General features: G+C 49.0%; 1 protein-coding gene across 1 annotated transcript in view; it reads right to left on the bottom strand.

Annotated features, from left to right (window-relative positions):
• Positions 1–4,745: 4,745 nt before the first annotated feature.
• The window catches only part of Pgd (phosphogluconate dehydrogenase), a 17,867-nt gene continuing 10,082 nt past the window's right edge, over positions 4,746–12,530 (bottom strand). The window contains exons 8-13 of the mRNA XM_005353705.2: positions 11,838–12,027; positions 8,912–9,042; positions 8,603–8,736; positions 5,894–5,993; positions 5,643–5,765; positions 4,746–5,549 (exon numbers count right to left, since the gene is read on the bottom strand). Coding sequence (XP_005353762.1) covers positions 5,430–5,549; positions 5,643–5,765; positions 5,894–5,993; positions 8,603–8,736; positions 8,912–9,042; positions 11,838–12,027 — 798 coding nt within the window. The 3' untranslated portion in view covers positions 4,746–5,429. The remainder of the gene's footprint in view (positions 5,550–5,642; positions 5,766–5,893; positions 5,994–8,602; positions 8,737–8,911; positions 9,043–11,837; positions 12,028–12,530) is intronic.

Below are 12,530 nucleotides of genomic sequence, written 5' to 3'. Positions count from 1 at the left end.
AATAATAATAATTTATTTTAATTTATTCTATGTGTATTGGTGTGAAGGTGTCAGATCCCCTGGAACTGGAGTTAGACAGTTGTGAGGTGCCATGTGGGTGCTGGGAATTGAATCCAGGTCCTCTGGAAGAGAAGCCAGCGCTCTTAAATGTGAGCCATCTCTCCAGCCCCAGGTTCTTGTTTCTTAATTTAAGCAAATTAAGCCGGGCAGTGGTGGCGCACACTTTTATTCCCAGCACTCAGGAGGCAGAGGCAGGCGAATCTCTGGGAATTTGAGGTCAGCCTGGTCTACAGAGCTTGTTCCAGAACAGCCAGGGCTACCCTCTCCCTAAAATAAAAATTAATTAAATAAATAAATTAAGAACAGATACAAACAGAAACTTGCCCAGGATAGGCAAGTTGTAAACCTTGCAGAAAGAGAATAGAGAAGAGAGGACCATGGAGTCAGCCACGTGGCCTCAGTCAGCCATGCTGTGTTAACTCCAAAGATGGGAGGAGAAAGACCACCGGCCTAAGCAATCAGGGCTAAATGAGTTAAAGAAGCAATTAATTAAAACAAGCTTCTCTGCTCATGTATACAGGCTGTCCTCCCCCCAACTCCCGCCTAACGTGGGGGTTCTGGGATATGTGCCACACTGACACTCTGAGACAGAGGGCAGAGCCAGTGACTGGCTGACTGAAATTTCCCATAGAGATTTTGGAGGACCCAGACAGGAGGGCACAGGAAGATAGAGGAAGGGGCTTAGAGAAATGCTCGGCCTTTTCCATCTGGGAAGTGTGGAGAGTTAGGGTCATCTGATTGTTCCAACACTGCTCTTTGGATCTGTCAGGCATTTTAATCCTAATATCTGACTCCAGAAATATTATTTTATTGGTACTAGAATAACTTACATAGATGAAGTAGTGGGGCTCAAGGGTTCAGCAGTGGCTGTGAGGAAGGTTTCAGCAGATGGAATAGGCAGGGTTACAGGAGCGAAACATAAGCATAACAAGCTAGTCATAACGCGCTCCAGAAACAAACATGATTGCAAGGTGGTCATAACAATCTTTTGAAACAAAGGTGTAGCATGATTAATAACCCAGAGACGGAAATTGTGGTTCAACCTGAAGGTCAGAAAAGCAAAACAGCCAGCCACTGGCTCTTACCTCTAACTCAGTCCAAAATGGAGACCCTGTCTTCAGGAATCTCAGAGAGAGGCTGTGTGTGAGAGCTGTCTCCTCCTGTTTTATATTCCTCTTTATGGCTGGGATTAAAGACATGCACCACTACCGCCAGGCTTCTGTGGTAAACTAGCATGGCTACTGTGATTAAAGGTGTGTATCACCACTGCCTGGTCTGTAAGGCTGACCAGTGGGACTCAAAGAGTAAAACAGTTCCGGCAAACTTTATTTATTAAAATACAATTGAGCCAGGCGGTGGTGAAATATCACTACACAAAGGTAGGTTTGCAAGATGGTTATAACAACTGTTTGAGATATGGTTGCCATTCCAGGACAGGTCACACGTAGGGTATAGCTCAGTCCTTGAGAAACAGAGATTTATTCATACAGGAGTGAACTTAGTTTGTCTTTACTATCAGGAGGCTTTCGAACATAAGATGGAGGCAGACTGGTTCATCAACCTCAGGGAGGAGGCAATGGAGAAAGAGCAGGGAAGCCCTGGCCAACCCCAGAAGAGAAAGACAGAAGGAAAGGGGACAGTTCTGAGGGAGGACGCGGGACCAAGCGCAGAACCCCATGGCAGCTGGAGGGTGACACTAGGGGGCAGGAAAAGTACGGAATCTTAACTTCTTGAAGTGTCCCTGGAGGCCAGGTCCCTGAACCATCCCACTGGGTTAAGCATGAGAGAGAGAAGGGTTTGTCTCCACCTGGAGGAAGATTCCATTGTTTGCAGCAATAAGACCATAGGTCATTGAGTTTTGATTATTCATTTTTTAAAAAAGTCTCGAAAAACCAAAAAAAAAAAAAAAGTCTCTGAAGGCCTTAATCGATGGCCTAGTCTCCCCAATTTTCACATCAGCTTCTCTTTGTATGAAAACCATCTATGTTAGCCAGGATGGTGGTGAATACCTTAGGCTGAGGCAGGAGGCTAGTGAGTTCAAGGCCAGCTTGGGCTACTGAGCAAAACTGTCTCGGAAAGGGCTGAGTGTGGTGGTGCACACCTTTAACCCCAGCACTCAGAAGGCAGAGGCAGGCAGTGAGTTTGAGGCCAGCCTGGTCTACAGAGAGAGTTCTAGGACAGGCTCCAAAGCTACAGAGAAACCCTCTCAGAAAAAACAAAGACATACAAACAGACTTACCTCTCAGTCAGTCCCCACTCTTTGTTCTCCTCATCCTACCTCGTTTTGTTTTTTTAATTTATTTATTATGTATGCAATGTTCTGTCTGTGTGTATTCCTGAAGGCCAGAAGAGGGCACCAGACCTCATTACAGATGGTTGTGAGCCACCATGTGGTTGCTGGGAATTGAACTCAGGACCTTTGGAAGAGCAGGCAATGCTCTTAACCACTGAGCCATCTCTCCAGGCCCCCTACCTCGTTTTGAAGTGGTATTTGGGTTAATGAACATCACTGTGGTGACCTGTGGGGTTTGAGTCCAAGCACAGGCTAGGGCTGAGGCAGCATATTGCAGGTGTACTTTGGAACTATTTTCAACTGATAATGCAGGAGCCTGTACTGGCCACTAGATGTCATCATTGTCCCACTGATGATGCAGGAGCCTATACTGACCACTAGATGTCACCACTGTTCCACTGTACCAAGGTCAGGGTTGCCTGCTGTAATGGCATACTTAGCACTGAATCTGGCCCTGTTCCCTAGACGCTCCTTCTCTCACCCGCCCGGTGTGAGCCTCATTTCATAAGCAGAAATAGTTACAGTACAAAAGAGTTCCTCATGGGATTAAACTGCTTGGAAGTGGTCTTCATCCTCCAGTTCCGGTGTGCCAGAGCTAGATGTGTCATGGCGCCCAGAAAGATACATACACTATGGCCCAAATGTCAGAGCTCAACTCCAGGAGCTGGCCCAGAGACTGAACTCAGGTGGTCAGACTTGGACTTTCCCTGCTGAGCTATCCTGCTGCTGCTTCCTTTCAATGCTGGGGCTGAGCACTGGGCTTCACTCATGTTAAACAAGTGTTGTAACCACAGTTCATAAGAGATGGGGCGGGATTAGAACCCATGTGAAAAAAGCAAAGATCATCAGTCACCCAGCATGTGCTTCAAATCTGTCTGGGGAGGGAGGCAGGTGAATCCCTGGGGCTCACTGGCCAGTCAGCCTAGCTGAATTGGGTGAGCCGTGGGTCACAGTGCGACCGTGTCAAATAAACAATGGGCCACCACATGCACATGAATGCGCTGCAATATGCTTAGGTGCATAAGGAAAACACCGTCAGGACAGCTCGGAATCTGAACTCTGCCTACATGGCTTTGGTGAGATTGGATGTTGGGACCAATTGGGTCCTGGCCTTCAGCTGCTCTTCCCTGCTAGAGCCTTCTAATTGAAGTGACTAGAAGCTGTGCTTTACCTAGAGGATCAGAGGATGGGATTTTCACCTGTTGGCCATTGACGGCAGGGTGTTTAAGCCTCCACAGTGCTATTAAAGAGGGGCTTTTGTATCAGTGATTGGATGTCAGTATGTCCGTCTGTCCCTTCATGTGTTTCCTCAATCTCCAGCCCCTTGCCCGAAGCTTGCGAACTGGGTTCTAGCGCATAGAGCGCAGATGGGGGGGGGGGCAGCAATTGTACATTAGTCCTCTGGCAGCTTTGCTACTGGAATCTTTTGTGTGGGATTGTGTTCATGTGCACGTGCGCCAAGAAGCATGGACACCAACTAATTTGTTGGAAATGCAGAAAGCGGGGCTCCACCCCAACCAGCACTTTTTGAAGCTCTCCAGGTGTCCGGGGGACATCATGCTGGTAGTATAGTATGAGAAGCACCGATGTGTTTTTAATCAGTACACCTACTGTGTGCACTCCATGCAGGACACTGGCCAGAGGCCTTCTGAACATCTGTACAAACTCCCAGTACAAGGTCAGATCCCCATGGCAACTGCTGTGTAGGTGCTGAGGACCAAGTGCCGCCTTTCTCGCTGGAGAAAACAGACCGAGGGCAGGAAATTATCCCCCCAGTTACACAGCCAGCAGGAACGGCTGGGCTAGGACCCCATCCTAACTCCACAGCTTCTCGCGGGGTGAACCAGGAAGGGCTGTAGTCCTTCGTTCTTATCCTCGGAATTCGCTCTATTCTCCAAGCATCCCTCTGCCTCTAAGGACTGCCTTCCAGTCCTTAGTCTGTAAACAGGGGCTGGAGGGGTGGGTGGGCCTGCTCCTCACTCCAGGATGGCCTGGGTAAAAGGACACACCCTGTACTCCAGGAGGATCATGGAGGCCATCGCCTCAAAAAAACAAAACATAAGGATTTGATAAAAGCCACTTTCCCACGTCAGCTCTGCCTGCTCTGCAGCTCCTGAGACTGAAGCCAGAGACAGATGAGACACGCCAGCTGTCCAAACAGGCACTGTTTGCTCTGCTCTCAGGCCCCTCATGGGACTAAATGGGTTCAGAAAAATCATCACAGAGCAGAGCAACTCTGGCCCAACACAGTCGAATGGCCCCAGCCCAGGTAATGGTATCAGTAAACAAGACAAAGAGCCTGGTGGAGGAACAGATCCAGGGCACTGGAAATCCCATGGCAGACCAGGGTAGGACCCAGCCAGCTTTCACACAGCAGGAGAGAGCACCAAGCTAGTCTAAAAAGTTTATTACAAGAGTGTGGCGGGGTAGATGGTACACGAACATCCAGGTACCTAGTGTGTCCGGTAAGAAACAACACAGTGTGTCCGGTAAGAAACAACACAACACGAGAATCCCTGTCCATCTACTCCTCAGTGCCTCCTCACCTCCCTCCAGACTTAATCATCACCTTCAATTTAATGTGTCCTGTGTTATTTGGAGTCTTTAAAGAAATCACTGCCCATCTATGAACTCAGTGCAGACCTTTCTGCCCACGGAAGAGCAGCTGGCATGCGCAGGCACGGCCAGAGAGCGGGAAGAAGAGGGTAACTGTATATAGCTTTTACTGAGTGGAGGTTCTGAGTGTACAGAGCCCACACGCATGATCATGGTCCAGGTTGTACAATCCCACACACCCAGCCCCGCTGTGTGCTAAGAGCTGCAGCCTGTCTGACCCACATGGCACGACTCAGTCAGGGAGCGGTCATGCAGTGGAGCACAGGATCCAGGGCAGCACAAAAGGTCGAGGTGGAGTGTGTGGTGGTTTCAGGACTACCGGACATCGGACCTCAGTGACTCCTTCAGCAGCCACAGCCAAGACTTGGCCAAAAGATCTGAGCAGGAACTAGGGCAAAGAGGAGTGCTGGCGCCGCAGGAACTGTCCTGCTGGTGGGAGGGAGGGCGAGCCACAGTCCTACTAGGCATTGTATGAAGAGGATGACACACTGCCACCGTGACCCGTCCAGTTGGTATGGATAAATTCTCCTGGTTTGGCTAAGAGTTCATAGGTGTGAGCCCCAAAGTAATCCCGCTGAGCCTAGGAAAGGAGTGCAGTTGGTTGGTTAGGTTGACACGTAGCACACAACCCTCAGGAACCAAGTTCAAGGGCACTGCCTGCTCCCACGCTCACCTGGATGAGGTTGGCTGGCAGCACCTCATGTCTGTACCCGTCGTAGAAGGAGAGAGCGGTAGTGAAGCAGGGCATGGGGATGCCTGCTTGCACCCCAGTGCTGACCACCCGCCGCCAGGAGTCCTGAGCACAGAGAGCAGAAGGTCAGTGGCTGGGTTTGCCCAGAGATGCTGAGGCTCCAGGCTGCAGGAGACCCCACCAGCATCAATGCTGCCGAATGAAACAGCCCAGCACCTGGGCCAGTTACACACCTGGCAGTTGTCAACCGCTGACTTAAAGAAGTCATCCAGCAGCAGGTTCTGAAGCTCGGGGTTTCGCTCAAACGCATCTTTAATTTTCCCCAGGAACACACTGAAATTGTTTGCAAGAAATCAATCTCATGACAGCAGCAGGCTGAAGGCCTGGAAATAACCAGTCACTGCACTCCACAGAGGCACAAAGTCAAGGCTCTCCCCCCTAGAGCTAGCAGAGTAACACTGAGAAGCACAGAGCAGCCAGTGAGGTGACTCAGCAGGAAAAGGTGTTTGCCACCAAGTCTGACATCTGAAACAGTGGGAAGAGAAAACCAACCCCCACAAATGTCTTCTGACCTCTACACACAACTGTGGGACATGTGCATCACCCTGCAAATGCATGGAGAGAGGAAAAGAGAGAGAGAGAGAGAGTATGTGCATGTGCTGCTTGCATGCATGTCTGGGTACCAGAAGAGGACATTGTACCCCTTGGGACTGGAGTTACAGATGGCTATGAGCCACCATTTGGGCGCTGGGAACTGAATCAAGGTTCTCTGGAAGAGCAGCCAGTGCTTGCCCCGACCCCTGGTTTTTTTGTTTTTGTTTTTTAAATTGAGACAGGGCTTCTCTGTAGCTTTGGTGCCTCAGGAGAGCTGCGATTGAAGGCGTGTGCCACCACCTGGCAGCCAGTGCTCTCTAACTGCTGAGCCATCTCTCCAGCCCCGTAAGAACTACTGAAAAATAATATTTTTTTTCAAGTACAATGAGGTGGAGATAGAAGAATCAGTAGCTCAAAGCCAGTCTAGGCTATGTGAGACCCCTATTAAACAAAAAAGGGAGTCGGCCCCAGGAAACAAGTCCAGGGCCATGACACTTCTCAGAGCTAGCTACTTGCAGCGTGAGGGATAGACAATCCAGCTGGTGAGACTGAGTTGTCCCTCAAGTGTGGACAGGGGATGGGTTCAGTTAAAATTTGTGGGTGCTCAAGACCCTCAAACAGCTTAGTATTAATGGGCCAGTGACATGTCAGCGGGGAAAGGGGCCTACGACCAACCCTAAAGACCTCCAGGTAGCACAGGTGGAAGCGAAGGACTGACGGTGAGCGTAGGCATCGTAATGGGCCTGACCTGTAATGGCAGCACATGAGTTTATGGCGGCAGAACTCTGGGGACCTTTGACACTGGCTAACCAGTGGGGTTTCCAGGGACGGAACAGATTAGATAAGAAGCAGGAAATGCTCAAACCAAAGGCTATGCTGGATCGTAGCAAGATGGAGTCTCAGCTCAAGAACTAATTTTCAGACCCAGAACCCTTGAATGAGGGGCAGCAGGTCCCCTGAGGAAGGACACTGGTGAAGGGCACTGAGTGCCAAGAGCCTCACTGTTAGCCTTTCTCCAGCCCTTCCCCAGAGGGCCCACGGCCTTTACAAAAAGGTAACTGTGCTGCAGGTGGGGGAGAAGCAACTGCTACTGAACACTGCGTCTGAACTGACATTAATTCTAGGACATCCCAAGAAGCATTGTGGTCCTCCAGCTAAAGTAGGGGCTTGTGGAGGTCAGATTAATGGTTTTGGCTGAAGTCAGACTCACAGCAGATCCAGTGGGTCCTGAACTCATCCTATCAATTTCCCCGGTCCCAGAATGCACAATTGGGATAGGTACACTTAGAAGGTGGCAGAATTCCTACAGATTTTGCTGACTTCCACATGTGCCTGGCACCTGTAGCGCCTCCCACATAGAACTAAATGAATGGTGCTTTAAGTTACCTACACATCTGGGCTCTGGTGGCCACGCCTTTAATCCCAGCACCCGGGAGGCAGAGGCAGGTGATTCTCTGTGAGTTCAAGACCAGCCTGGTCTACAAGAGCTAGTTACAGGACAGGCTCCAAAGCTACAAAGAAACCCTGTCTCGAAAAACCAAAAAATCAAAACCAAACCAAAACAAACCAAAACAAAAACAAACAACAACAACAAAACCCTACACCAGCTCTATGTTTTGAATCATTTCTAGCTGGCTTACTATGATGCAAATGGTACACAAAGCAGGTTCACTGCACTGCCTAGAGAATGATGCTAAGAAAATAGTCTGTAAAAGTTCAGAACATTATCTGGTGCTAGTAGTAGAGCAGGGCCTAGCAAGTGTTTTACACATTTTGTTTCTTTGTTTTTTGAGACAGGGTTTTTCTATGTAGCTATGACTGTAGTGGAACTGTAGCTCAGGCTGACCTTGAACTCAGAGATTCATCTGCATCTGCCTCCAGAGTGCTTGGATTAAAGGCATGAACTACTACCACATCAGACCCCAATTTTCTTTCTCTCTTTCTTTCTTTCTCTCTTTCTTTCTTCCTTCCTTCCTTCCTTCCTTCCTTCCTTCCTTCCTTCCTTTCTTTCTTTCTTTCTTTCTTCCTTTGTTTTTTCAAGACAGGACTTCTCTACATAGTCCTGGCTGTTCTGGAACTTGCTCTATAGACCAGGTTGAACAGGAACTCAGAGATCCACCCGCCTTTGCTGTGCTGGGATGAAAGGACTGAACCACCACTGACCCGCTCATTTTTCCCCCAAATACTTCTGAACTATAATTGTTTTAAGGCACAGAGACCTATCCCAAAGGGGGGGGGGGCTGTAACAATGTAACCCACACTGTTGCCAATGTTCAGCTGCAGGATGGCTGTTCCCAGATAGAGGGAAATACAAGCACTGCCCAGGTCCTGAGTTCACCTCCACTTACCTTCTGATGATGCAGCCCCCTCTCCACATGAGGGCAATGCCACCATAATTGAGGGTCCAGCCAAACTCAGTGGCTGCCTGTCTGAGCAGCATAAAGCCTTGCGCGTAGGAGATGATCTTGGACGCATAGAGGGCCTAGAAAGCAACACCAGACTGGTTAGTGGAGTAGCCACACCCACCTCCCAGGTTCATTCTCACCTCAGAGGAGACCCCAGAGAGGAAAGGCTGGAAATGAGAACATGGTGGAGGATCTCTATAACCCCCACTAGCTTTCCCTGGTCCACAAAGGCCAAGGCTAGGGGCTGCCCACCTTTCGAATGTCCTCCAGGAATGACTCCTTACTGACAGCCAGCTGGACCTTCTGGGGGCCCTTGAGCTTCCTGCTGGCCTGAACTCGCTCCTCCTTCAGAGAGGACAAGCAGCGAGCGAAGACAGCTTCTCCTACATAGGAAAGATGGAGTCGGTCAGAGAAGCCCAAGGAAAGGATGTGCACAGCCAAAGGCGAGAAAGATCCAATCAGTCAGAGATCCCCGAGACCAACACCTGGGCTAGGAGCTCTAAACAGTCAATTCCACAACTAAAACTCCAAGTTAGCATCCCAACACAAATGCATCAACCACAAAGACCAACCCAAAATTCAAAGGGAAGTTTCAAGGTGAAATAGAGGCAAGGCAATGATTACATATAATTCACATAATTACTCAATATTAACCTAATAGTAAAATTCCAGTTTCTATTTAAAAGAAATTAATTTTGTTATGAGACTGAACTTCATAAAGTATAAGCTACCTGAAACTTACTATGTGGCAGAGGATGGCCTTGATGCCCTGGTCCTCCTGCCTCTACCTCCAACTGCTGGGATTATAGGTGTGTACCACACCTGACTTAAGAAAAATATTATTTTTTCCCTCAAGACAGGGATTCTTTTTCTTTTTTTTTGGTTTCAGGCTGGCCTCAAACTCACAGAGATCCACCTGCTTCTGCCTTCTGAATGCTGGGATTAAAGGTGTGCACCACCACTGCCCAACTAAGACAGGGTTTCTTTATGTAGCCTTGGCTGTCCTGGAACTAGCTCTAAAGACCAGGCTGGCCTAACTCAGAGATCCACCTGCCTCTGCCTCCCGACTGCTGGGATTAAAGACATGTAACACCACTGCCCAGAGAAAACAAGTGCTCTTAATAGCTAGGCTATCTCACTAGCCCCCAGGCTTAGCTTTGTTTTTGTTTTGTTTTGTCTTTTGGTAAGATTTATTTTTAAGGGGGAAGTGCCCTCAGAGGCCAGAGGAGTCAAGTGGCACTAGAGTTACAGGGGGTTGTACTCAACCTGCTGTGGGTGCCAGGAAGCCAATCGCTGGAAGGGGAGGGTGTGCTCGAAACTGCTGACCGTGGCTCCACCTCCCAGGCTGTTTTTATACCCACAACCACTGGTTTCACAACACCTTTCAATACAGAGCATGAAGACATTTAATACTTTCACAAACCACCCTTGTGACAGGCCACTTGCTCAATTTATTGAAGATGAATGAATTTTCTTTTCCTTCAACACAATGGGTTGAACCTCTGGGGCTAACAACTAATTTGGAACCTCAGTGCTGGGGAAAGCGTGCGAGCCACAGCTCAAGAGCAAGGTGAAAAGGCAATGTCTTCCTGCCCTTACCCAACCCGTCCTTCCGTGCAGCATGACTTGACAATTGTGCAACAGCAAGCGGGGCCAACCCTCCTGGCCATACAATAACTTGGACAGAGACTGTGCCCTTTTATTCTTTAGGTAGGAAAGGACCACATCTGGCCAGCACGGTGGGAGGAAACCCAGTTTCTAAAACTGAGGACAGCACTGCTAGATGCAGCGAGTCAGTGGTGGAGAGATGTTCCCGGCACACAACACTACTGGGATTGGCCAAAGTGCAGCCAACTTCCTCCTACCTGTGCAGGGCACGTGCGCAGGCACACACACACGCACGGCTGCCCTGTCCCGCCCCCAGTGTCTAACACAAGGTGAGCATGACTAAGCAGAAAATAAAGGAAGAAGGAGGGAGAGACAGTCATGCATCCATATCTGGGAAGGTAAACAGGAAAACGCCCGAGTTATCAGAGAAGAACTGTTCCACCAGGAGCAAAGACTCCTGTGAACACCTGATTCACTCTGGTTATAACCTTGCAGAGGGGCATTCTATCTCGAAAGAAAGAAAGAAAGAAAGAAAGAAAGAAAGAAAGAAAGAAAGAAAGAAAGAAAGAAAGAAAAAATTGGCAGAGTGATTGTCATACAAGGTCCCCAACACCTGTGTAAAAAAGCTAAGATGTGGCAACACATAACTATGACTGTAGCCCAGGAGTGTCAGAGACCAGTGGTCCCTGTAGCTGGCTGGCCAGTCACTCTAGCCAATCAGGTTCAGGTTCAATGAAGAGATTCTGTCTCAAAAATAAAGGTAAAGAGTGATTGGGAAGTGATGTGGGATGTCCTTCTGTATGTGTGTTGTCAAGTGATGTGGGATATCCTTCTGTATGTGTGTTGTCAAGTGATGTGGGATGTCCTTCTGTATGTGTGTTGCTTCTATTGGCTAATGAATAAAGCTGTCTCAGCCAATGGTTTAGCAGAGCAAAGCCCTCTTTTTTTGTATATATGGGTAGAACCTGTAAAATATTAATAAATGTTGACTACATAAACAAAATGTGTTTGTATATGAACTTTTGTTCTGGACCCATTACAGAAATCTTAGCAAAACAAGCCAAAAAAGCCAGGCATGCCTGCATTCCTCACAGTCAGGAGGCAAGAAGATACGTGTCCAAGGCTAACCTGACTTGACAAGAACCAACTGGACAAAGGTCTTTTATGTTACTGACTATACTTAGTCAAATGTTTGTTTGTTTGTTTGTTTTGGTTTTTCAAGACAGGGTTTCTCTATGTAGCTTTGGAGCCTGTCCTGGACTCACTCCATAGACCTGGCTGGCCTTGAACTCACAGATATGCACCTGCTTCTGCCTCTGCCTCCCTGAGTGCTGTCCGGCTTCAGTCAAATGTGAAAATATCCAGATTTAAAAGAGCACAGAAAGGACGGTAACGTCTGTGTTTACCTCGGAGCCCATAAGGAGAGTTCCCCACGTGCAGAAAGAGGAAAGGCGCACTGACACCTGAGCAGGCCCAAAGACCGTCTCCAGACTGTCCAGAGCAGAATTCCAGAAGGACACCAGGATCAGAGCAGTGGGACCAAAGGCACAGGTGGTAGATGTGACATTACCAATGAGGGTGACGGGCATGCCGTAGTCCAGTGCTGAGATGGCGGTCCACTTCCCAGTGCCCTTCTGCCCAGCACTGTCCCGGATCTTTGGTAACAGCTCTTTGCCATCAGTGTCCAGGAACTTGAGGATGTTAGCAGTGATTTCAATCAGAAACGAGTCCAGCTCTGTCTTGTTCCATTCCTCGAAGGCCTGTACACAGAAGAGAAGGCAGGGTGGGTTGGGTTCTGTGGGCACCCTGGCTCATCGGCCATATCCTTGCCTCTGTAACTGGTGCACCCACTGCTGAGCACATGGGGCCAGCAGGCCCTCCTCTTGGTGGCCTGTAGCCTCCTGCTCCTGCCCACTGAGTCACACTCACCGGGTCAGGCAGCTGTGTTGAGTGTCAGCCTGACGGCTTAATTTCTCACCACTGGAACTGCCCTCCCTCTCCTTGGAGCCAAGCTCCTCACTTCACTTGGGTCTATGCATGCTGTGCCTTCTTGCCCTATCTAAGTCATCTCTGGATGGAACTGGATGTAGCTCAGTGCAGGAACACAAGCTTAGTGAGCATGAGGCCCTGAGTCCCATCCCAGTACCACAAAAATAAAAACAAGAAACAAAATGAAATCTGTCTGTTAAGGCTGGAGAGATGGCTCAGCGGTTAAGGGCAATGGCTGCTCTTCCAGAGGACCCGGGTTCAGTTCCCAGCACCC

The sequence above is a fragment of the Microtus ochrogaster genome, chromosome 10 (assembly GCF_000317375.1).
Source record: "Microtus ochrogaster isolate Prairie Vole_2 chromosome 10, MicOch1.0, whole genome shotgun sequence".
NCBI classification, from domain to species: Eukaryota; Metazoa; Chordata; class Mammalia; order Rodentia; family Cricetidae; genus Microtus; species Microtus ochrogaster.
The sequence above is the reverse complement of the archived record's forward strand: the minus strand, read 5'-3'. Positions and strand labels throughout refer to the sequence as shown.